At 41.1% G+C, this 26,097-nt stretch overlaps 1 protein-coding gene across 1 annotated transcript in view; it reads left to right on the top strand.

The window, feature by feature from the left end:
• The first annotated feature begins 1,811 nt into the window (after positions 1 to 1,811).
• The window catches only part of LOC136883528 (uncharacterized), a 41,140-nt gene continuing 16,854 nt past the window's right edge, over positions 1,812 to 26,097 (top strand). The window contains exons 1-2 of the mRNA XM_067155895.2: positions 1,812 to 1,918; positions 15,800 to 15,949. Of these exons, the coding sequence (XP_067011996.2) occupies positions 1,841 to 1,918; positions 15,800 to 15,949 (228 nt within the window). The 5' untranslated portion in view covers positions 1,812 to 1,840. The remainder of the gene's footprint in view (positions 1,919 to 15,799; positions 15,950 to 26,097) is intronic.

Here is a 26,097-nt window from a genome sequence, read left to right as displayed (position 1 = left end):
ACGCCATTCGCACCTTATACGCATCGATGCCATCACGCATGGAACAAGTTATCAGTGCCCATGGAGGACCCAGTGCCTACTAGGCAGCAGGAAAGGCTACCCATGGTGAACCCGCGTGATGCTACTAATCACAAGTAGTTTCATGGTTCTAAAACAGCCATCCCTTGGTCGCCCCTTTTAGTCGCCTGTCATGACAGGCAGGGGATTTGTGGGTGTATTCTTGATCTGCAACCCCCCACCCACACGGGATCCGAACATGTCCTCGGACACTCCCACCACTAAAAGCCATACAATAAATAAATCCATGTAAACCATGAACAATAAGGCCGACATTACCAATGTTTCGCCCCAGCGTGGCTATGAACTCGAAGACACTGGCGGCTACAGTGTAGTCCATCCCATGAACCAATCTATGATATTACGCTGGTGAAACTATAAATAGCTTTTTCGAAGACCAGTATTTTGTGAAATTCTATAATCAGGGCCAGGATTTTGATTACCTAAACATGTTTAAAAATGATCTGCTAAATGACGGCTAAAATCCAGCAAAATGATCCGAAAACTTAAAAAAAATGAAAGTTTACAATCAATTGACTAATCGAGTTGGTACAGTCTGTATTTATCTTATAGATATTATAATAAGCTGTTGAGCTTTTAGGGGCTGCCTGGCCGAGGTGGTAAAGGTATGCTCGGTTCACCCGGAAGGACGTGCGTTCGATTTCCCATCAGGAAGTCGAAAAATTTAAGAAACAAGATTTCCATTTCCTGGAGGTGCACATACATGATCCTGAGGTTCACTCAGCCTACACCAAACATGAGTATCAAGTTAATTCCTGGTGGCAAAGGTGCCCGGGCGTAGAGCTCACCACTCTACCCCATCAAGTGTCCTTTACCTTCCACCTCTCCAAGGGCCTTCATGACCTGTACGAAGATGACTTCGCTTTTTGCTTTTGCTTTTGAGCTTTTGCCATGCCAAGAAAAGAAGATGCAATTCTTTACGTTCCGCAGTGAACATTAGTCCGCATCTTCAGAAGAAAATCTCGATCGTTCACGACGTAGACTTCTACAATTAGAGCTGTCTCTACTGGAATGTGGACATTTTCAAGAAATAAGTGGAGAAGTATGATTCTTTAGTCCCCAGATTGACAAAGCGTTGTAAGATTCTCAAGTCTCCGTTGGCTGAACGGTCAGCGTACTGGCCTTCGGTTCAGACGGCCTCGAGTTCGATTCCCGGCCGGGTCGGGGATTTTAACCTTAATTGGTTAATTCCTACGACACGGGGACTGGGTGTATGTCTTGTCTTCATCATCATTTCATCCCCATCACGACGCGCAGGTCGCCTACGGGAGTCAAATAGAAAGACCTGCACTTGGCGAGCCAAACCCGTCCTGGTAAATCCCGGCACCAAAAGCCACACGACATTTCATTAATCCTCACTGAAAGTTGCTATAATATCCAATACCATACATGTATATGATTCAAAAATCCACTAACATGTAAGAAAATTACCTAAAATACAAAATGACAAAGAATGACCTAATAAATTAGTATATCAGGATTTCTGGACACGTTAGCAATGTATGTTGTGAAATGCTTATTTACTACCATGCTTCAGCTAGTTTTGCTCTGTATGGGAGTTAAATAAACAACAAAATAATTCCTTATTTATGACCAGTAAAACCTCTAAACTTGTTTTCATGCTTAACGGTTGACATCACAATGAAGCTTCTAATCACAACGATAATCAACGCTCAGGATATAAATATGAGTAACGAACATTCTCACGCAAGGTCACAGCCATCCCAGTTTACGAGCTCCAAATATCGTACAGAACATCGCTATGTGCTCGTGTGTTTATCTTCTAGCATTTTCTGCAATAGGCATTTCCTATGTCTCTGCTTTAACGACGAAATTAGCTGTAAGTACAAACCCATTATTATATAGCACAGTTTAAATGGTTAGGTATTAGCTAGTTCAAGAGAAAATGTTAATTCATAATCTAACTTCTAAACCCGTTTTTGATGGGTTAGCTCTTGCACAATTACATTAGTAAAGCCATCTAACATAGATGAGTGTTAGAAAAAATACTGAACTACAATATCACCATACGAATGTTAGCCGAATGTGTAGGAGAGGTGGTGGTATACAATTTCTAATCACTAATTTGCGCGCCTAAAGCCTGGATTTAATTCCAACTTGTACACAGTGAGAACACATGACGCTGTTGATGGCGATTCGTCCGTCGGATGGGGACGTAAAGCTTTCAGTAAACCCCTTGGTGTTATTGGACAGGAGTAGGTTTTTGTGTTTTTGTATTTGAATCTGCCCAAAGGTGTCCGATAATTGAACGACTAGTTTGAAGAAGGGGAATAAATAAAGAAATATCAAAAATATAGTGCTTAAAAGTTACATTTGGGGCGCGAATGTTTATGACCTAAATTTTTTGAAATATGCAAGCATTTATGACCTAGAATGTCATAAAATATGACAATAAATATGACTTAGAGTTTTTTGGTCACATTTTCAAAATCTTCAAAATGTTACCGCTGTTTAAACGAATGTTAAATTGAAAATGTACTTTTAAAATCTAAAACATTCAGTAATAATAATAAATAATATTAATTTTATGATTAAATTTTGAATTTATTTAATTACTCAATCCAGAGTTAACTCACGACTCTGAACAGAATGAAATAATGTCACATTTTGAAGGGTGAACAGAGGAATTACAAGAGCTAATTACACACATTGTGGACTTTTCAAACAGGAACGATCTTCTATTTTCACTCAATCTTGACTTGTAACGAGAAAAAAGACCATTCAACATCGCAGGATGTTATTTGGCCATATTTGAAATGCGTCGATTTAGTTCAATTGAGGCTCACATCTCTATCGTTTTATACGTATCTGTCTCTTTCCATACAGCTTACACTCCTATTTCTCATAAATATACTGTGCCCTTTTAAAGGCACACCATGCGGTGGTCTTCTTTCTTGATATGTGCGCCGGCTGCTCCTGCAAATAATGACATTTAAAAATACCTACCGCCTCATGTAGACTCTTGTTCCTCAGGCGTGGTGCGTCCGTGGATCCCTCGGGTTGATGGGCCACACGTCAATCGGGGGTGAGGAAATGAAAGATGGGGTAAACTAAACTATTAAATGACGGTACCCAAAGACTGAATTAAAATTTAAATAAATAAAATGGTTTATTTAACAAAATTCGCAAAGTGTAAAAAGAAAGTAAAATGGTGTAAAATAAAAGTAATGTGAAATGAAATTAAAATTTAAAACAATCAAAAGATCTGCCTTACAATTAATTAATTATCTGCCTTAATAAATTTCGACTGAAGGTCGATCAAAATGAAATTATACCGGAGTACATCGAACCACTGTCTCCATGACGATGACGTGACCACATTCAAACACTGGTCAGAAATACAGTCTCATTTGAATAAATAATTTACAATACCTTGGAAAATGTCCTCTCAAAATAAATTCAGTAATTAATTGGTTAATTTGTTAATTCATCAAATTGACATTGACTTTGAGGTGTCTATCAAATATTTAACCCATATTCAAATTCAGTCGGGGAACACCCAACTCTAAAAAAATGATAATAGAATACACTAACCATGTGTAACAATAAGAGGAAAAGAGAGGAAAAACCATGAACATGGTACTTTATGCGTTATAACCTTTGCCACATTTTTAAACTACTCGTGGCTGAAAACAAAAAAAAATTATTGAACTGAACATCTAAGTGCTACCACCACTCATTTAACTCGTTAAACCTAATTACTTAACTGTGATAGTATGGACACTTAAAATACTTGTACTAAATAGGCCAAGTGCCTCAAGTTTACATCTCAAATGAAAGCGATCCCTTTACATCGTTAACTTTACCTAGTTTGCCGCCGCCTGCATTTTCATTGCGAATGAACATTTGTGTGGTACCAACTCTAGATGGAGGCAGATCCCATCTTATTTATGTAACTCATCTGCGGCACTTGTGATACAATTGCTTATTAAAGACCGCTTCATTTTCCTAACTGAAATGTAGTGGATTTCTAAGGTTTGGTGATTACTAACTGTCTTGGGTATGAGCGCACCACTACTATGGTTTTGACTATGAACTAATCGACGATATGTTACCCTAACACATGAAATCTTATTTACATAAATGAACATGTCAATGGAGAAACACTGCTCCCAAGAAATACTGAAATTGAAATAACCTGACTACACCTATTTTATTTACATAAATTAAATACAAACACTATTCACGTATCAGATTCTAAAATAATTCGGTGACAAAATATATACAAGGAAAGGATATCATAATAAAAATCTAGATCCCAAAAATCGCTGCTTAATAAAAATTTTAAAATAAAAATGCGCAATATCGAAGTATAAAATATTACCCTGATTCAAGTAGCAAAATTATGTGAATTTGACGGCAATCTTCTAATATCAGACCAAAATACCTGGACATGACATTATTCAATCTTTACGGACAATAATTATTGGTATTACATGTCGTCAATGATTATACATGACTGCCGAAACACACATTGATCAGTCGCTCTGTTCACAAATCTGCTCGGCCTCTAACTTGCATATTTTCCGAACATCTATTTTCCCTGGAAACTATTTGAAGCAATACAGGCTTTCCGTCTACAACCATTACACATGTCATCGTATATTTAACACTCTCGGTTAAATTATTCATCTCTCAATTCTATTTATTCATCAATATTCTCAACGTAGTAACTCATAATACGGCCTCGCTCGTATCAGGCGGGCGAAATAACTGTGTCGTTCACATATCCATTTTTACGACATTATTCATGACATGGTCCAAATATCACATTTTCCATTTCTCAACGCAGAACATCAGGGATATTACTATTACTTTGCTCGTTATTTTGATCATCTACAGCTCACATTTTGCGAAGTATCAGAGCTAACTTATCAATGGCTTCCTGTCACTAATTATTTAAGTGAAATAACGAGATTGCCTCTCAAAAACACGGCTATCGAAATGTGTAAGCACGTTACAATACAGAAATTAACTTTCGCGTATCAACCAGATCGTCGCGAAATACAAAGTATGAGAGCTACCGGAAACGGTCATCTGAATAATGATTACATAACATAAAATAATAAATTGGATGCGCTAATAGCAAGAGTAAACATTTAAACTGACATGACGGCATCTACAAAATCAAGACGTCAACAAAAATATAACGCTCATTACCATAGTTAATATTATTATTGTTTATCATCTTAAAATCTGCACTACACTGTATGTAAATTTCTTTGTAAAATAGTATTCTCATATGTCAAAATGACTTACTTCAAAATGATCCAGAAGTAATATGAAAAGAATTACTTAAAGAAACTACGCAAATAACACTCGCTAACACTTATTATTATTATTATTATTATTATTATTATTATTATTATTATTATTATTATTATTATTATTATTATTATTATTAAGATCCTAATTTATATAATTATAATTATTGTGACCCTATGTCATTTATATTCCGAATCGTCCAATATAATTGCCGTAGTCTCACGTCTAACTCAAAAATGAAAATGATATCAAACTATAATTACTACCATCCAACACGTGAATTATTTACAGTTCTATCTAAAATTCTAAACTATGTTTTTGATCATCGATTGTTCATAGTCCTATATATTTACATATTTGCATTCTGCTAAATTACCTTATTTGTGCTGGAGGCAGGTCAGATCATCCTCCGGACTCCGTCATGATGAATTTAGTACTCCATCTTCAAGCTGATGTTATCCAAGAGGTCACACACGCAAACTTGATGCATTTTTACAATAGCGTTGCACACGTCCATGTTTATATTAGCACTCGCATTTTAAACACTCCTACGAAGAATATTCAATGACACTGCATTGATCACCTGACGTGAAGTTAAATGTCTGGACTCCGCTACCTGCCTGCTGTCGTCTCTCTCTCACCCCTCTCAGTTTGTTTGTGTAAAGGATATTTGGTTATTCACCTCCTCTGATCAAAACACGGGACTCAAGGTCTTAGTGCGGCAGCATTCCACTACTGAAAACAAAGTCCTTCTCCCTGTAACTGGCTTAACCAATTCTGCTCCCAAATATCTCACTTGCAATAACAGTTCTATGAGAGTGTGGAAAAATTTAAATGTAATGTTCCCAATGATACGTGGAGAATTTTATAAGAATCGTTCTCCATACTATGACTTTTCCACAAAATATATAAGCTACACATGAACTAGGGAAAGTGTTATGCAGCTACGTGTTACGAAGAGATTCATTGTTCATCTCGGTCCTAGTACTAGAGTTGGCCGCTGTTAGCGGTGAGAGAAGGTTGTCTGCTCTGCATCTCCTGCTAGTCGCTCGTGTCACATCAGTGTGCTTGTTAAGACAACTACGAGTTTGTTTCGAGTTCTACTTGTGTGATTCGTTTAATTGTGTTTTCAGTGAAACAGTGAAAAGATAAGTAATATCATGGCAACAAAATTTGTAAGGAGAAATACTCTGAAATGCATATTTGAACGTGAGAATAAGCCTTCGGCGTGGGATGTACATAATTGGATCCAGTCACTGCTGAAACTCTCATCAGATCAAATCGACATGATCCAGCTGGACAATCTGGAAACCGCAGCATATATTAAGGTAATTTCAACAGTGATTTACGAACGTTTGATATGTCACTATTCAGGGATTCAGAAAATAATGTTAAGTGATGGTCGTATAGGAAAAGTTACTGTAATGCCAGCCGACAGGGTACAAAAGAATGTTCGAATACTAAATATTCCCCCGGAAGTGCCTATAGAGTCCATTTCATTAGTATTAAGTAAATACGGGAAAGTGGTAGAACACAGGGACGAGGAGTGGTCACAGCAATACCCCTTCAAAGTACGCAACGGTATACGTGCTATTAGAATGGAGTTAAAAGACCCAATACCTTCCTTCTTATATATTGAAGGCTTTCGTGCACAGGTTATTTATGACGGCCAAACTAGAACATGCCTTGCTTGTAATTCGCCCAGTCACTTGAAACCAGACTGTCCGCTTCGCCAGAATCGCTTGACAGAGCGAAGAAATGTAAACAATGACACACTCACACCTGTTAACTCCTCCGTCAGTGAACTAGACTCCACTATACCAGTTTCCCCCTCGCTAAGCGAGCCACACCACAACGCCAGTAAACAAGCACCGTGGGCAGCTATACACAATGAGGAAAACACAGCACACAACCCGGCTATTGATAGGAATGAATTTCCTTCGGTCACCGAGAGTCAGAATAAACGTATGAAGACTGAGCTGGAACATAGCATTTCCAAATCCCTACCTCCTGACATCCATGAACAAATTAATGCAACTAAAGACGTGCCTTCCATATCCTTGGCCACAGTGAACTCCACGCCTGCCCAGGAGTCTGTGAATTACCTGATAGATACTCCAAGTGCCCCTTTAATTCTGGATCTTAGCCAGACCACGAACAACGCATCTCTCCCCTCTAGGATGGAAACCGAAATTATGGGCAGTGCAGATACACCCGATCGGGACTTACTAGATACAGAAATGGCAGAGGAAGGTGTGGAAACTGAAGCGTGTATTGGCGAAGAGAAGCAAAGTAAGATGTCTTCACCTCGAATGAGAAACATAAATAAAACACACAGTACGTCATCCACGGCGGACAAAAGCTTGAAGGACAGTCAACCATCACATACTTCCGTAAGCTATAGGGACCCACGTCTACATACAAGAAAGAAGAGTGCCGAGCGGAAAGGGTCTAATTCTAAAGCGTCTGTACCTAACTGACTCTGCACCAACCACTACCTGTCGTATCTATAAATAACCGTCTACTTAAACATGAATACAGCTTCTTGGCATTTTGCTTTCCCTCTCTGTCTTGTTATGGTGAATCTTCTTACAACTTACGCCACCCTTAATATTAATGGAGCAAGGAGTGTTACAACTCAAGCGCTGCTTAGTCGGTTCGTGAAGGAATATGATATTGACATCTTATTCCTCCAGGAAGTTAATGAGACAAACTTCCATTTCTTATATAACTATGACTATGTAACGAACGTAGGTGATAACTTCCGAGGAACTGCAATAGTATACAGGAAAGGAATTCAGCTCACTGATGTCATTATGGACCCTACGGGAAGGTTTCTGTCTGCCACCTATAATAACACACGATTGATAAACGTATATAGCCCATCCGGATCACAGTACAAACAGGACCGAAACCTATTATTTACTAATGAAATAGTGCCCCATTTAGTGACACCTGGTCCAATTATTCTCGTAGGTGATTTCAACTGCACTCTTCACCCACGAGACCAAACAGGTACTTTTAACTTTTGTCCAGGCCTTCAGACACTAATACAGTCTATGCAGCTCAAGGATGTGTGGCAGCAGCTACACGGCTCACATGTCGAATTTACATTTTGCCGTGGCGAGTCGAAATCCAGGATAGATAGGATGTACGTATCTAAGGCGCAAGTACAGGTCCTCGATAGCTGTAAGGTGATTCCCGTCGCCTTTAGCGATCACCACAGCGTTCTAGTTATGATGAAGACAACAAGGAGTGACAGATGCATCGTTGGGAAGGGAATATGGAAGATGAATAGGTCTGTTTTCAACAATACTGAGGATGTCCAACGTTTCACGGAGTGTTATCACCAATGCAAATTAGCGCAAAATCGCTATAGTAGCGTGATGGACTGGTGGACATATAAACTTAAACCTGCCATTAGAGCTCTCGGACGGACAATAGCGTATGAGCACAACCAGGATACAAGTAGGAAAATTGAATTCTATGACAGAGTTCTGTTTGATCTGCATCACAAGGAACAGCAAGGCCAAAATGTCTCTTCTGCATTAAATTCTATTAAGAGAATTATTTTAGGTATTAAAGAAGGCAGCCTAGAACAACTCCATCAGCACGTAAAAGGCACTTCCCTCATCGAAAGAGAGAAAATCTCTCTCTACCACATTGCCAAAATTAGACGGTCAGCCAATAAGCAATTTATTAATCGATGGGATAATGGTAAAGGGACAATATTCACTACAAAGGAACAACTCCTTGCAGAAAGTGAGAGATATTTCCGTGAAATGTTTGCAGAAGACAGCATCTCAGAGTTCGATATTGACAGATATCTTCATCAACTCCAGAGTCATCTAGAAGGAGATGATATCGCACATCTTACTAATAATATTTCCGAAGAAGAAGTGAAGCGCGCGTTAGACCATACTGCATCAAATAAGACGCCAGGCTATGATGGGATCCCGTATGAATGGTATAAGAAATTTTGGAACATTATCGGTAAAGACCTGACACAAGTTATTAATTATGCCTTCAGTCACAACATAAGTGATTCATTTGCAGAGGGAATTATCATCCTAATTCCCAAACTCTCCAGTTGCACGTATATCAGTGACTATAGACCTATTACAATATTAAACACCGACTATAAACTACTGGCCAAGATTTTAGCGAACAGAATCAGAACTATCCTCCCTTCATTAATTACCAATGGACAGGTTTGCACTATACCTGGAAAAAACATCTTCCATAATCTCCTGGCAATACGTGATGTCATCATATATCATTCAGTGTGTGACACTGCTTCAGGAGCTCTGGCTAGCATTGACCTCAGCAAAGCCTTCGATAGGATAGCACATTCTTATCTTTGGAAAGGTTTACGAAAGTTTCGATTTCCAAACCGTATCATAGAAACAATACAGCGCATATACCACAAGGCATCCTCCCGAGTTATGATAAATGGATTTCTCTCAGCAAAATTTTCGATACACAAATCAATTAGACAAGGATGCCCATTATCAATGGCACTTTTTGTTTTAGCAATAGAACCCCTGATTCAAAGTTTGAAAAATTCTTTAACCGGATTAAGTATTAACAACGAATGCTTCACAGTACGCGCATATGCGGATGACATTACCCTACTGTTGACCAGTGACGAAGATGCTAATCATGCGCAAGAGACTCTCGAGGCCTTCTGTACGGTGTCTGGGGCACAAGTGAATTATAGCAAATCCTCATTATTGCTGTTAGGTTCAAATGACAATCGACAAGTATTTGCCAGCTCCCGGATTCCAATCGTTAACCACTGCAAGTTATTGGGCATTACCTTCAGTAACGATATTTCGGAGACGATAGAGTCTAATTGGACTTCTGCTCTAAACACCCTACGCTTTCAGCTAAAGGAGGAACTTTCAAGACGACTCAACATTTTCCAAAAAGTTTGGCATATAAATATCTTTGCGCTGTCGAAGCTCTGGTACCTTGCCCAAATTCTTCCCGCCTCACATGTCATTTGCCAACGTGTTGAAATGGCAATTGGATTTTATCTATGGAAAGGATACAGATACAGAATAAGAAGAGATCAACTTCATCTTACTGAAAAGGATGGTGGCTTGCGCCTAATTGCAGTCGAAAAGAAATGCGCGGCACTCTTTCTGTCTCATATCATTAGAGCATTGTACTCACGAGGAGATGTATTTGACAGTGCAGTGCTCAATTTGTGTGTAACAACAAACCTGCAACAACAAGATCCCTTTAGAAGCTGCTTCCGGAGCGCTCTCTCCATTCTACAGCAACTTCCAGAAACAGAAATTACAGCTGGAAAGTTGGATAAAGCTAAGAATATATACAACTTCCGATTGAAGCAATCTAAATGTATTCCACTCGTACAACAGAAATACCCACATCGTGACTGGAAGCAGATCTGGGAAAATATTTGGAACAAATGGATCCCGATTGAATGGAGGGTATCGCTCTACATATACACAAATGAAATCATCCCGACGGGTGAGAAATTGAAACGGCATGGACAAGTATCTGATGACAAATGCCTGGTATGTCATCAGACGGACAGTCTTGTGCATCGAATTACCACATGCGGCAATGCGGCACTAGTTTGGAGATGGACACTGAACGCTATCTACAGGATATCAGGGACAACAACAACCAGTGACAGAGTGAGAGAGATGCTGAATCTGGAACTACATCACGCACAGAACGAGAGTAGAAACGCTTGCATATGGATAATAGCCGGAGCCATTCACTACAACATCAAGGCGTATGCTCAGCATACAAGTGTGACTTTACCTGGATTTCTGGATCATCTCAGGAAAGAACGATGGAAGATGGTCAGACAGAAGTGTCTTCAAGAAGCTTTTGGAACACATCTTTTTAAATTCTGAGTGCCTTCCTGTTATGTCCTTTGTGTAATATCTGCCAATTTTATGTTAACTGCAGAGTGTTTTGTGGTGGTAAAACTGTGTACTGTTCAAGGATTTGGATAATGAATGACAGGCATAATTAAGTTTGCTCCTAGTGTGCAAAAGGAAAAAAGTTTTTGTGTGTTTTTTTTTCTGCTGTGAACGACTTGATGTTCTCCTGTCTTAAATTTTAATTTGTTTATTTGTTTAGATGCAACTTATCAACGTTCTGTTTGCGGAATTAACCTAAATTTGTTCTAATATTTTTGTTTTAAAAAACAATAAGAAGTTTGTGTATCTCGTTTAGTATGTAAGTAGTGTTTGATATTGTCAATAAAAAAGCAGATATATCTATAAAAAAAAAAAAAAGTACTTTAAGTTCATTCAAGGCAAGTGTTGAGAATATAACTACCATTGCCATTTGTCAATTTAATTGCCTGATTATTTCTGCCTGAACTAAAGTTGAATAACAGTTTGTCAAAGTGTTCATTTCGGCTAAGATATTACTCACAAATAAATACATTACTCACTCGGATGCCAACTACTGTATAAGATACTGAAGATTCTTACAAGACTGGAAATTCTCACAGGACTGCGACTCACCACAAGGCTGAAAATTCTGACGAGACTGAAGTTCTTACGAGACTGGAATTTCTCACGAGACTGACGTTCACCACACTGCTGTCACCAGTTTTGTAAACAGTCCTCCCCCACTTCGAAAATAGTTCTGTGGAAGGGATGTGGCGTAATAATCCTGCACTTGGGACCGATTTATCATATGTCCGTAGGTTAGAATTTTAGGAAATGTGCTCTAAACATTCCTAATTTTGGTCCGATTTACGTGTTACATTGCGTTATGAGAAACGATCACAGGTTAATTTATACGACGGCGCGCGTCACTGGCTCTATTTTCTGTAAGAGTATGGCACCTTCCCGCCATGACTGTTCCTTTCCTGGGCGATACCACTCTTCCATCTAAACTTGAAAATTTCTTATTTAACCACTAATTAACCACACATTTGCACTGGTAAATCCTCAAATATTGTTTGGAAGTCAGGACACAATATTTCACAGCTACTTCGGGCACCAAATCGCGAAATACTAGCTGTAGATTCCCGCTGTGACAAGACATTGAAATTTGCAATTTTGTGATTGGCTGAGATGTTCGCGCTCTTAATAGTCTGGATTCTTCCATTTTCTGCCAATGGATGACGGGTATTATTCGTTTCTCTCTCGCACTTCCTGGACAAAGCACATTCCGATGTGCGGATTCACGTGGGAACTGGATAGAAAGTTTCCACTTCTCGTCGGCATCATAAAACATAATTGGACGTACCACTCAGGCTAGCTACTTCCTGTTCGTGCCTTAAGACGTATTCTGTGGATATAATTTCAGTCTGAACGGCGCCTGAATGTTGCTTTGTGAGACTGCGAGCTTTTCCCTGCCTTCTGCAGTATTCCCATATGCGAATTATTAAACATTTAATTATACATTCATTATGCACATTCGCTTATGGGTGCAATACATTTCTAAAAAAGATAAATACAAGAAATTAGGGACAACAATTACGAGATGTGAAAAATTCGTCTTTGAAATGAGTGAAAGCAGATATGCGAAAATGAAATAAAAATATCAAAAAGCCACTAAAACTCATGCGGAAATATGACCATAATATGAAAAATTACCGGAAAATGAAAAACACTCTTAAAAGAGGCAAAATATGACGTTATATGACCCGTGAAAATTGCATCATTTTAGTCGCCGTAGATAAAATTATGCTTAACTTGTATTTTCCATTGAAATAATGTAAAGAATTAAAATATGACTTGTCATAAACATCTGGGCCATAGTTATATTCAAACATTAACGCATTCATCAGCTTTAAGAAGGTAATGAAAACCGAGCGTGTTATGGAGATATAGGATAGGAAATTATGTGACAGTTGGAAGAAGGGAATGATTCCTATATTTTTTCCTTCGTAAAAAATTGCAGGAATCCGTAGAGAAAGCAGATCGTCATAAAGGCTACGTTCCAGCACCATAATATTTTGTTGAACTGATCAATCATGAAAACTGGTATGTGCCGAATATTTGCTTGTACTTCACTATGCAGTGACAGACGACCAGTCAGTGTTAATTCAGTCACTGGCTAATTTTTTGCATATATTCCTGATGAGTAGAGAGTGTTTCGTGAGAATATATTCAGTAGGCCAACGAAAGTATCTCAGGGAGATTCAGAAGATGAAGATTAAATATGACAAATTCGAATGAAAATAGCTGGAACTCATTTCTTTCGTTCTCAATAACTTTTTAGCTATTTTGTTCATTAGTGCGTGCATTCAGTGAAACAATATTATTATTTTTTGTTTGTTTCGGTAGTGTGCATATCTCAGACGTAACCTACCCTCTGACACTACAGCCCTGAACGGCCTTGGCCTACCAAGCGACCATTGCTCAGCTGGAAAGCCTGCAGATTACGAGTTGTCATGTGGTCAACATGGCGAATCCTCTCGGTCGTTATTCTTGGCTTTCGAGACCGGGGCCGCTGTCTCACCGTCAGATAGCTGCTCAGTTCTAATCACGTAGGCTGAGTGGACCTGGATCCAGCCCTCAGATCCAGGTAAAAATCACTAAAGTGGCCGGGAATCGAACCCAGGGCCTCCGGGTAAGAGGCAGACAGCTACCCCTACACGATGGTGCCGACGTATATCGCAGAAAATAAGAAAATAAAGATAAAGCAAGATTATGATCACTAAATTATATTACTTTTAGTTCCTTCTTTCATTGTTTTCTCTTTGTTGATATTTGCATTAAAACAAGTTAGTTCATCATTTTCGGCCGCGTAAAGCCCATCTGAATTATACCACGAAGTGATCTGATTGGCTAATTTCAACAGCTAACAAAATGACAACGGTGCGAGATATCGAAACACCGGATCCCGGGAGACCTCCGAAGTTAAGCAACATTGGGCGTAGTCAAGATTTGGATGGGTTGCCACGCGCTGTTGGTGGGGAGGGAAAGGGAATGGAGGAGCGGAAAGGAACTGGCTAACCTACCGTACGTAAACTCCGGCTCAGGCACACATCGGCGGAGGTTCGGACCTGCCTTCGGGCAGAATACACCCTTACCTTTACTTATCACCATTCACCAATACTCTAATGTTTATATGCCCGACTCACGTTGTTTCGGACCACCCTGTATATCCTTCATTTGATTAACCAACTACTCTCTTCAATGGAAGTTAACAGTGAACGTATTTCAGATGCAGAAAATTGTTATTATACTCTAATCCTTTATTACATTCAACATTAACAAATATGCAGGGTATCTCATAAACCCAGACCGCCTAGCGGCGTTTATTACTCTCGGAAACCAAAGCAGCTGTAGGGGAGGCGCGCCCATAGTTTGTAACCTTGCAAGGAATATGCACGTGTTCGACCTATTATCGGCAGCCGGTCTGAATCTCAGATGGTGACACAGTTATCATTGCAACACCGTATTTTCCTATATTAAAGTTATTTTAAGTACGAGTCGGATCGACGTATACGCGATGCATTTGTTCAGAAAATTCCTGGTGAAAAGCCACTTTCACGAGCACAGATTTGTGTAATTGTAAATAAATTTGAAACTACTGGCTCAGTTCTCAACATATAACAAACCTGCGCGCGCACGAACCGTTTTAACAGAGTAAACGCTGGAATGACATTGGTACGAATCATGAACGATCACCGAATAAATCACTCACAAAAATTAGCACAACAAGTTTCGGTTTCTTCTGCACACAGAGCTGCAAAGCTGTTACCCATCAAACCGTGCAGGTTTACACGGGCCTATTGTTTAAATCCTGCTGATCCTGCCACAAGAGCGAGATATTGTGAGTGGTATCTTGCATCATTGAGTGATCGTTTATTCGACCCACAGCTTTTCTATTCAATTTACAATTGGTTTTACGACTCACTGACACAGATAGGTCTTATGGGAAAAGAAAGGCTTAGGAGTGGGAAGGAAACACCCGCGGCCTTAATTGAGGTACAGCCCAAGCATTTGCCTGGTGTGAAAGTGGGAAACCACAGAAAGCCATCTTCAGGGCTGCCGACAGTGGGGTTCGAATCCACTATCTGCCGGATGCAAGCTCACTGCTACGCGCCCCTAAGCGCACGCCAACTCGCCCCGTGTGTGTTCTTTTCACACGAGGCCTGGTTTCATCTTATTGGTCATGTGAAGCGTCACAACTCACGCTACTGGTGTTGTTTATGAACAACCTCATTATGAAGGACGACACTTCCAGCTTCTTTTATAAGGTATGCTTTCATATAAGATTTTATACACGCTTAAAGCAGCGGTGTTGCGCACGACGTAATATGGGCTGAGGCAGCTGTTGCAGCGCAGAGTACAAACAGCGTACGCTCGGTCTACGTTTATAAGAGAGACCCTTTACTCTCTTCAGTGGAAGTTAACAGTGAACACCGTAACAGGGTCATGAACTCGATGAAGCTGTCATTGTTATATTTTTTTCATTTCAGGGCCCGTATGATCTTGCGTTTCGACGCATGGAACACTGCAAAGATGAAGGCACAAAGGAATTAGGGTATCACACTAAACTGAATAAGGTCAGCAAGTACGAATTTGCTTATAATGGAGATTTTAAAATGCCAGATACCACAGGAATATCGGTAAGTATAGCCTTGAAAAACATTTGGTACATATTTTAAATTAAATGAACATAACCTACGATGGATGCTAAATAACTGAAGTAATATTATTAACGACATTAATATGCTACAAAGGGCACTAAGAAAGTTTTGCAATGTGAGTGAAAGCTTTAGACTTTTTCAAAATAATTTCCACCACACTCAATACACTTCTCCATACGTCGAAACCAGTCACTGAACCAATTCTGCCACTTTCCTTCAGTTACAATTTCACACTCTTCATCCCATGCTGCCAGAAGCTCCTGGTCGGATGCAAAACACCACCCTTTTAGCTTCATCTTCACTTCTGGGAAGAGTGCGAAGTCACATGGGGAAGATCAAAACTGTATGGAGGGTGATCAAGCACAGTCAACCCTGATCTGGCTAGAAAATCCATTGTTATATTAGCACGATGTGCTGGAGCATTGTCGTAATGCAAGAGCCAAGTGTTGAGCCATGACCTTGGACGGAGCTGCTTGAGAGCCTGGATGACCTGAGGCAGACAAGTCTCATTGTACCACTTCGCAGTAACTGTCCTTTGTGTTTCTAGTACAACCCGAGTCAGGATGCCCCGTTCAGTGAAAAATACTGCAATCATCCTTTTCTTCACTGACCTTGACTTTCGCACAGTCACTGGAGTACCCTCAACTTCAAACAGCCACACCTTGTCCTGGTATTTTGTTGGGACATCGTAATAATAAAGCCAAGTTTCGTCACCTGTAACGATGCTATTGACGTTACGCGAAGTCCCATTTTCATACCGTTTTAGCATTTTTCGGCACCATTTCACTCGATGTGCCCTGTGCTTCTCTGAAAGTGAATGGGGCACCCAAAGGGAACAGACCTTTCTAACATGGAGATGGTAGTGTAGAATTGAATGAATAGCTGGTGCAGGAATGTGGTGGGTCTCTTCTACCTGCCGATATGTCAAACGTCTCTCTTGCTGCAACATTTTCATCACAGCTTCAATGTGTTCCTCAGTCACTGATTCAGACGGTCGCCCAGAACGAGGATCGCCTTCAACCTCAAAATTTCCCCTCTGGAACTCTTTGTACCAGCGGAAAATTGTTGTCCGATGTGGACAGTCTTTCCCCAGCACAGGAGTCATTTCATCCAGGCACTGGTCAACAGTTAATCCACGAGCAAGATTGTAGCAGATAAATGCGCGATATTCACCTTTAGACCACACTGACATCTAAAATTGCTTTCAATCCCAATGCTTGGTAACAACTGGTTTCACCCCTCCTTTCATCCCTCACCATAACAGGGGTGTCCAGCCAACAGTTTTTGCATATTGCAAAACTTTCCTAGTGCCCTTTGTATTATTTATTTATTTATTCGTATCAGAAGCATACATTTTACATAGCATAATGGTACTTAATGACATACATATCAAATAGTGTCTGCCCAGAATTTTGCTAAATCACGGGCATTAGGTGTCGCAGCCATCAAGTCCTCTATTGTGCAACTTAAAGGACATTTACTACGGTTCATGAAATGGGCTGTGGTTTGGTCTTCACCACATTCACATTGTCTGGATGTGCCAGGAAAGCCCCACTTTACCATATTGGTTCTTTGATCTACAAACCCCAGTGCGAAGCCTGTTCAACGATTTCCACGTAGACCAATGTTCCTCGTGTCCTGGAGGGAGATGTTCAATTGGTAGCATCCAACCAGCAAGTTGAGGATTTCTAGTTCTCCATAATCTCGACCTTGTGGATTGAGCAGATTCATTTAAATCTTCGGTTGTATTCAGGAAACTCCTCCTAGACCTCAATCTTCGGTGGGCACATGAGGCAAGTGCTTTAGTTCTCTCATTCATGGATGCAACTTCTCTTCTTATATCTGGTGGGGCGATTCCAGCCAAACAGTAGATTCTATCTCGTGGAGTTGGTCTCAAGCAGCCAGTAATGATTCTACATGTTTCATTTAGAGAAATGTCAACTTGTTTAGCATGACTTGATCTGTACCAAACAGGGCAAGCGTACTCTGCAGCGGAGTAACACAGAGCCAGGGCTGTAGTTCCCAACGTCTTTGGATGTGTACCCCAATTGGTTCCAGACAACTTACGAAGGATGTTGTTTCTAGTCGACACTTTCTGCTTGATGTTCATGCAGTGTTGTTTGTAGGTGAGAGCACGATCCAATGTTACACCTAGATATTTAGGTGTTGGGCATTGATCTAGTTGAATATCTTCCCATACTACCTGCAATTTCCTTGACGCCTGTCTGTTCTTTAAATGGAACGCACATACCTGAGTTTTAGATGGGTTAGGCTTCAACTGGTTTCCTCTGTAGTAGTAGGAAAGTTCAGAAAGAGCCCCTGATAACTTTTCTTCGACAACCCCAAAGCAGTTTGCTTGAGTAGCAATAGCTCGATCATCCGCATATATGAAGCTTCTGGTGCCAACTGGAAGAGGTTGGTCATTCGTATAGATATTGAAGAGCATAGGGGCGAGAACACTACCTTGTGGCAAACCATTCTTTTGTTTCCTCCATCGACTATTCTGATCCTGAAACTCAACGAAGAACCTACGATTTTGGAGAAGATTTCAAATTGCTTGAGTCATTATTTAAATGTATAATTAATGTTAATCGATACAGAAATACGTTTAGGATGTTCGGTACTCAATGCTGAAATTGACAATAAGTTTGCCGACACATAGGTCTTACGGCGATGATGTATAGGTAAGGGTTAAGAGTGGCGAAAAAGCGAACTTGCCCTTAATTAGGGTGCATCCCCAGCATTCAAAATAGCAGAAATAAACTCGTGTTTCCACAACATAGCGTGACAGAAATTAACACTAAACTAATGCAATATACGAGAAGGTTTAAGTAGGCATGTCTCATAAAAATTTGGCCTCCAAAATTTCATTCAACGGGATCGCTGGTCTAACGGGGCCACGAATCCACGAGTTTCAGCGAACTTCCCTGTGCCATAAAATATGCGCGAATAATCCTCGAACATCTCTTTTTTTTTTTGCTAATGGCTTTACGGCCCACCGACACAAGTAGGTCTTATTCCGACGATGGGATAGGAAAGGGCTACGAGTGGGAAGGAAACGGCCGTGGCCTTAATTAAAGCACAGCCCCAGCATTTGCCTCGTGTGAAAATGGGAAACCACGGAAAACCATCTTCAAGGCCGCCGACAGTGAGATTCGAACCAACTATCTCCCGGATGCAAGCTCACAGCTGCACGGTCTTAACCGCACGGCCAACTCGCCCGGTAGAACATCTCTAACACAGAATGCTGGCATGAAACAATCTCAAAATACCTCTGGGCGATCTCCTGGCAATCTGATTCTCAGAAACTATAGGACTTCAACCATCTGAGCCAAATTCAACCTCCCTCCTACAACACTGACACGGAATATCTGATCCACATCTACATCTTCCACTATGACAAATACACTTCTGACGGCGTAAACCAATTTCCCGCATACCGGTACATTTTAACATTAACAGCACTTCCTCAAATAAACCGAAACTCGGAGCTTAGACTCCCTGACAAAATTTCCGAATAATAATTCACAACATAACTCACGACAATTCTTAACATTCTAAAAACCGGGCGAGTTGGCCCTGCGGTTAGGGCCGCTCAGCTGTGAGCTCGCATCCGGGAAATAGTGGGTTCCAATCGCACTCTAAGACAATTCTAATTTCATTGAAAATACGCGCTTCGCTCCCTCTCTTCACGCTATATGATCGTGATCGCGACCCGATTGCACAACTCACGTTATACATTTCAAATACCAGAAGAGTCCATAAATGTTTTACATTTTATTTGCAATGGACAATAAGGGTATCAAAACATGTCAAATCTTCTGCTGAACACAACGAGACGGTTTCCTACTCAAGCAGTACCTTCGAAAATATGTATATACCGGTATATATAAAAATACACAAAACTGTTACTTGACGGAAATAATCCAGCCCTCGACACAGAAAAATATTTCCCTCATTAAATACACAAAATTAGACACTCAACGGAAATATTTCCCTATAATGATTTCCCGAGATATGAAATTTACGTGGTACATTACAAACGTTGAAACACAAACAAATGGTTAACTAAAATTCGTCTCAAAATTTACAGAACACGGTGACGTAATGAAGTAAACACCTTATAAAAGGGGTAAGTCACATTACCCTATGTACACATCAAAATGCATCGCGAAGGTTGTTACAAGCTTTCTGTATGTCTTAGCTGGCCATCATAAACCCATTCCTGGAATTGTTATGTATTTTATTCCCTTATTGGGGATTTTCTTTTTGATACAATGGGTTTCACATTTTCTTGAACGTGTAAAAAATTACAAAAACCATACCCTCACACGCAATCTGGCTTTTAAAAGTCCAAACTCGTTTGTACGAATGTTTTCCGCACCTGCTTTAACTGTACGTACAAAAAGCACCTTCTATATTAATTCAATTCGGAACTTCGGCGTAAGTACGACCGTCTATTTTAGCGTCTATGAATTTTAGCATAATTTCACATCTAGAATAACTTCAATAATTTTAACTGTTATGACAGGCAATCTGATTTGCGATTCGAAGTGTTTACTAATTCTTTGGATACTGCCAAACGCAATCTCAGTGACTAGCAATTATCGAAGACAAAATTCACTAGTGTTAAAGAAATACTTCCACCTCTACTGTGCTCCAGGGTAGCCTAGACGGCTGGACTCCCTCACTAAACGTCGAGTTGGAGAGTATGCAAAGCGACGTTTTCACTCCGAGTTACCAAGCGAAAATGATAAAAATTAAGATGGTAGGAGCTGTTTCATTCAATCGTAACCATTGGAAGTTCCCATGATGGGAATTAGATATTTTTCCACCAATAGAGCATGTCAAAACACAGATCAGATGTAAGGCTTTTCAGGCGTTTGCTCTATCAACCAGCGTTTCGTCTTAGGTCTCATCAGACTGGGATGTGTCAGACCCTACCCTACATCTGATCTGTTTTTTTTACATGCTCTATTTGTGGAAAAATATCTAATTCCCTCCATGGGAACTTAGAATTTCCAATCGGAATTGCTAGGCGGGCAAAAATTCCATTGTGGAGATTTATCTCCCGTATGCAATTATCAGACTGTGCCTCTGGTTCATGTTTGTGGGTTACTGTAGTCACGTCCTAGTTCGTGAACCATGGGCAACGGCTGAGTGGCCTAGTAAGTGGTCCTGATAGTCGGGATACCAGTTGCTATGGAATGGGAGTGGGCATCTCGGACATATTCTGAGTCGTGGCCCTCCTTGTGCTCAGGCGGCTAGGACTACACAATTCACCGGTGGTCCATAACCCGTTAGAGGAGAGATCCTCACTTGGACTATGTGCAAGTAGGGCAGCATCCTGCTTCATGAATTCACCGAGCTCAGAACACTTTAAGCAAGCCTCGGACCTATGGGAGTAATGGAGTCCCACTCCCATTTGACAGGCGAGGGACTCCTTGGAAACAACTTGGCGAACGAAATGGAATTCGATGGGGAGCTATCAATATTAATGGGGCTTATGGAAGAAAGAAGGTAGAACTGGCTGAGTCAGCAAAGAGGATGCATCTGGATGTGCTAGGAGTAAGTGATATTCGGGTAAAGGGAGATAATGAGGAAGATATAGGAGATTATAAAGTGTACTTGACGGGTGTTAGAAAGGGAAGGGCAGAGTCTGGGTTAGGGCTCTTTATCAGGAATACCATTGCACGCAACATAGTTTCTGTTAGGCATGTAAATGAGCGAATGATGTGGGTAGATTTGTCAGTGGTAGGAATTAGGACAAGAATTGTGTCCGTGTATTCACCATGTGAGGGTGCAGATGAGGATGAAGTTGACAAGTTTTATGAAGCATTGAGTGACATCGTGGTCAGGGTCAACAGCAAGGATAGAATAGTGCTAATGGGCGATTTCAATGCGAGAGTTGGGAATAGAACTGAACGATACGAAAGGGTGATTGGTAAATGTGGGGAAGATATGGAAGCTAATGGGAATGGGAAGCGTTTGCTGGACTTCTGTGCTAGTATGGGTTTAGCTGTTACGAATACATTCTTCAATCATAAGGCTATTCACCGCTACACATGGGAGGCTAGGGGTACCAGATCCATAATAGACTATATCTTAACAGACTTTGAATTCAGGAAATCTGTTAGGAATGTACGAGTTTTTCGCGGATTTTTCGATGATTCAGACCACTATCTGATCTGTAGTGAACTAAGTATCTCTAGGCCTAGGGTAGAGAAAGTGAAATCTGTCTGCAAACGAATAAGGGTAGAAAATCTCCAGGACGAGGAAATTAGACAGAAGTACATGGATATGATTAGTGAGAAGTTTCGAACAGTAGACAGTAAGCAGGTTCAGGATATAGAAAGTGAATGGGTGGCATACAGGGATGCTGTAGTAGAAACAGCAAGGGAATGCCTAGCAACAACTGTGTGTAAAGATGGGAAAAAGCGAACATCTTGGTGGAATGATGAAGTGAGAGCAGCCTGTAAACGTAAAAAGAAGGCTTATCAGAAATGGCTACAAACAAGGGCCGAGGCAGACAGGGAGTTGTATGTAGATGAAAGAAACAGAGCGAAACAAATAGTTGTTGAATCCAAAAAGAAGTCATGGGAAGATTTTGGTAATAACCTGGAAAGGCTAGGTCAAGCAGCAGGGAAACCTTTCTGGACAGTAATAAAGAATCTTAGGAAGGGTGGGAAAAAGGAAATGAACAGTGTTTTGAGTAATTCAGGTGAACTCATAATAGATCCCAGGGAATCACTGGAGAGGTGGAGGGAATATTTTGAACATCTTCTCAATGTAAAAGAAAATCATCATGGTGGTGTTGCCAACAGCCAATCTCATGGGGAGGAGGAAAATGATGTTGGTGAAATTATGCTTGAGGAAGTGGAAAGGATAGTAAATAAACTCCATTGCCATAAAGCAGCAGGAATAGATGAAATTAGACCTGAAATGGTGAAGTATAGTGGGAAGGCAGGGGTGAAATGGCTTCATAGAGTAGTAAAATTAGCGTGGAGTGTTTGTAAGGTACCTTCAGATTGGACAAAAGCAGTAATTGCACCTATCTATAAGCAAGGGAACAGGAAGGATTGCAACAACTATCGAGGTATCTCATTGATTAGTATACCAGGCAAAGTATTCACTGGCATCTTGGAAGGGAGGGTGCGATCAGTCGTTGAGAGGAAGTTGGATGAAAACCAGTGTGGTTTCAGACCACAGAGAGGCTGTCAGGATCAGATTTTCAGTATGCGCCAGGTAATTGAAAAATGCTACGAGAGGAATAGGCAGTTGTGTTTACGTTTCGTAGATCTAGAGAAAGCATATGATAGGGTACCGAGGGAAAAGATGTTTGCCATACTGGGGGACTATGGAATTAAAGGTAGATTATTAGAATCAATCAAAGGCATTTATGTTGACAATTGGGCTTCCGTGAGAATTGATGGTAGAATGAGTTCTTGGTTCAGGGTACTTACAGGAGTTAGACAAGGCTGTAATCTTTCACCTTTGCTGTTCGTAGTTTACATGGATCATCTGCTGAAAGGTATAAAATGGCAGGGAGGGATTCAGGTAGGTGGAATTATAGTAAGCAGTTTGGCCTATGCTGACGACTTGGTCTTAATGGCAGACTGTGCCAAAAACCTGCAGTCTAATATCTTGGAACTTGAAAATAGGTGCAATGAGTATGGTATGAAAATTAGCCTCTCGAAGACTAAATTGATGTCAGTAGGTAAGAAATTCAACAGAATTGAATGTCAGATTGGTGATACAAAGCTAGAACAGGTCGATAATTTCAAGTATTTAGGTTGTGTGTTTTCGCAGGATGGTAATATAGTAAGTGAGATTGAATCAAGGTGTAGTAAAGCTAATGCAGTGAGCTCGCAGTTGCGATCAGCAGTATTCTGTAAGAAGGAAGTCAGCTTCCAGACGAAACTATCTTTACATCGGTCTGTTTTCAGATCAACTTTGCTTTACGGGAGCGAAAGCTGGGTGGACTTAGGATATCTTATTCATAAGTTAGAAGTAACAGACATGAAAGTAGCAAGAATGATTGCTGGTACAAACAGGTGGGAGCAATGGCAGGAGGGTACTCGGAATGAGGAGATAAAGGCTAACTTAGGAATGAACTCGATGGATGAAGCTGTACGCATAAACCGGCTTCGGTGGTGGGGTCATGTGAGGCGAATGGAGGAGGATAGGTTACCTAAGAGAATAATGGACTCTGTTATGGAGGGTAAGAGAAGTAGAGGGAGACCAAGACGACGATGGTTAGACTCGGTTTCTAACGATTTAAAGATAAGAGGTATAGAACTAAATGAGGCCACAACACTAGTTGCAAATCGAGGATTGTGGCGACGTTTAGTAAATTCTCAGAGGCTTGCAGACTGAACGCTGAAAGGCATAACAGTCTATAATGATAATGTATGTATGTATGTATGTATGTATGCCTCTTATAAAGGTCTTCTGATAAGTTCACCTGCATCAATGTACAAAACAAAGAATTCAATAAACGGGGGATAACGGGGGAAACTATGGAGGGGGGGGTGCGCGTCCTCTCCCTGGGTTGGACCCCCTTGGTGGTCCCGCGGTCTTTGCGCCAGAGTCAACAACAATGAAAACGTATGTACAACACATACAAACCCATTTAAAAACAAATCATCAATAAAATTAACAATAAAAGGCCCAAGAGCTACTTATTTAGCTGACGGCCCGCCTGTCAAAGGACAGAAATGAAATAACTTCAATCGTTCGTTCGTTCGTTCACCTGCATCACGCGCGTGCGCGCACCTGTTATTCTATATGTCGTTGGTAATATTGGGACGCCATCTTGTTTCTACTCCACGATTTTCTGGAAGCTTCTGGACTCTACTAGTGTCATCGAGAATCTCTTTTCGTCATCATGAGTCACCCATCGACACATCCAGCAGGGTCTCCAGAACATTCTGAATCAAATATGGAACTGGAACTCCAGCCGAAGCAAGCTCGCAGTATTCAAAATGTGGAATCGCCAACTCCAGCAGGCGACAGGAAGAAAGTCTGTGCCCCACCGGATTCTATCAGTTCTGGCTCGGTCTACACTTCGCCTAGTGAACTTCTGGACGTTTCTGAGGGTGCGTCGGTGTCAGGCATTCAGCAGTTATTGGGCAGGAATATTGTGTCAGATTTCCATCTTCCGCCACGTTCACCATCCTCACCGCCGCCTTCAGCTAATCCTTACATGCCTCCTCATATGAAGAGTTTCGCCACTATGGCGAAAAATCCAGCCCTGGCACCGCACATCCGGCAACGAAGTGTTGCTTACCCACTACCGCTTCCACCTGCTCCTTTCTATGTAGTACGGCTAATGTACATTGATCCAGCGAAGGCCAATACTCGAGCGATTTATCAGCTGCTCACCAGATTCACTCCCAACTACCAGGACTATCATATTGAAATCCAGCGTACTCGTGATGGTTACTTCAATATCAAAACCAGCAAGCCGTTTTATAACCACCTAGTGACGGCTATTGGGGTGGCACAGTTTGGCTCACACACTCGAGCCACTAACCTCACACAACAGCAGCCAGCCCGACGCCCACCGCCGCCGTCTCGCCCAACTCCTATCATGCCCGTGGTCGCCTACGGAGTAGATCGCGACTGGACGGATGATGAGGTGGCTGATCAGCTACAGCTCGAGGGCCACCAAATCTTCAAAATCATCCGTATCCGCAACGAGAAGGGACCTACATCACTCATTAGGATTTTGTCTAAGGAGGTGACCACTCTGGACGTCCTTCTTCGAGACGGCGCTGTTATCTATGGTCGTCGCCACCGGATGGAGCCAGCCCGCTCGGCACCGCCGCTGAGGATTCGCTGCGACAGGTGCCACCGGTATGATCATCTGCCCGGCACCCCATAAATTCAGCACCAGGTATGCGCCATATGCAGTCAGGACAATTCTACGTCCACTTGCTCAAATAGGGCTCAACCCGAGTGTATTAATTGCCCCCTCCCTTACCCGGCTTTTTCCTATAAATGCAAGGCTAAACCTAACCCTGATCCTTCTCAGCCTGAATCCATCGTACCTGTACAGCTTTGTAGCGATGGTGCTTCAGAACGTCCTTCCTTTTAACCGACCCCACGTCTTTACTCAGATCCAA

The sequence above is a fragment of the Anabrus simplex genome, chromosome 11, assembly GCF_040414725.1.
Source record: "Anabrus simplex isolate iqAnaSimp1 chromosome 11, ASM4041472v1, whole genome shotgun sequence".
NCBI lineage: Eukaryota > Metazoa > Arthropoda > Insecta > Orthoptera > Tettigoniidae > Anabrus > Anabrus simplex.
This window is presented reverse-complemented; position numbering and strand designations above follow the sequence as displayed.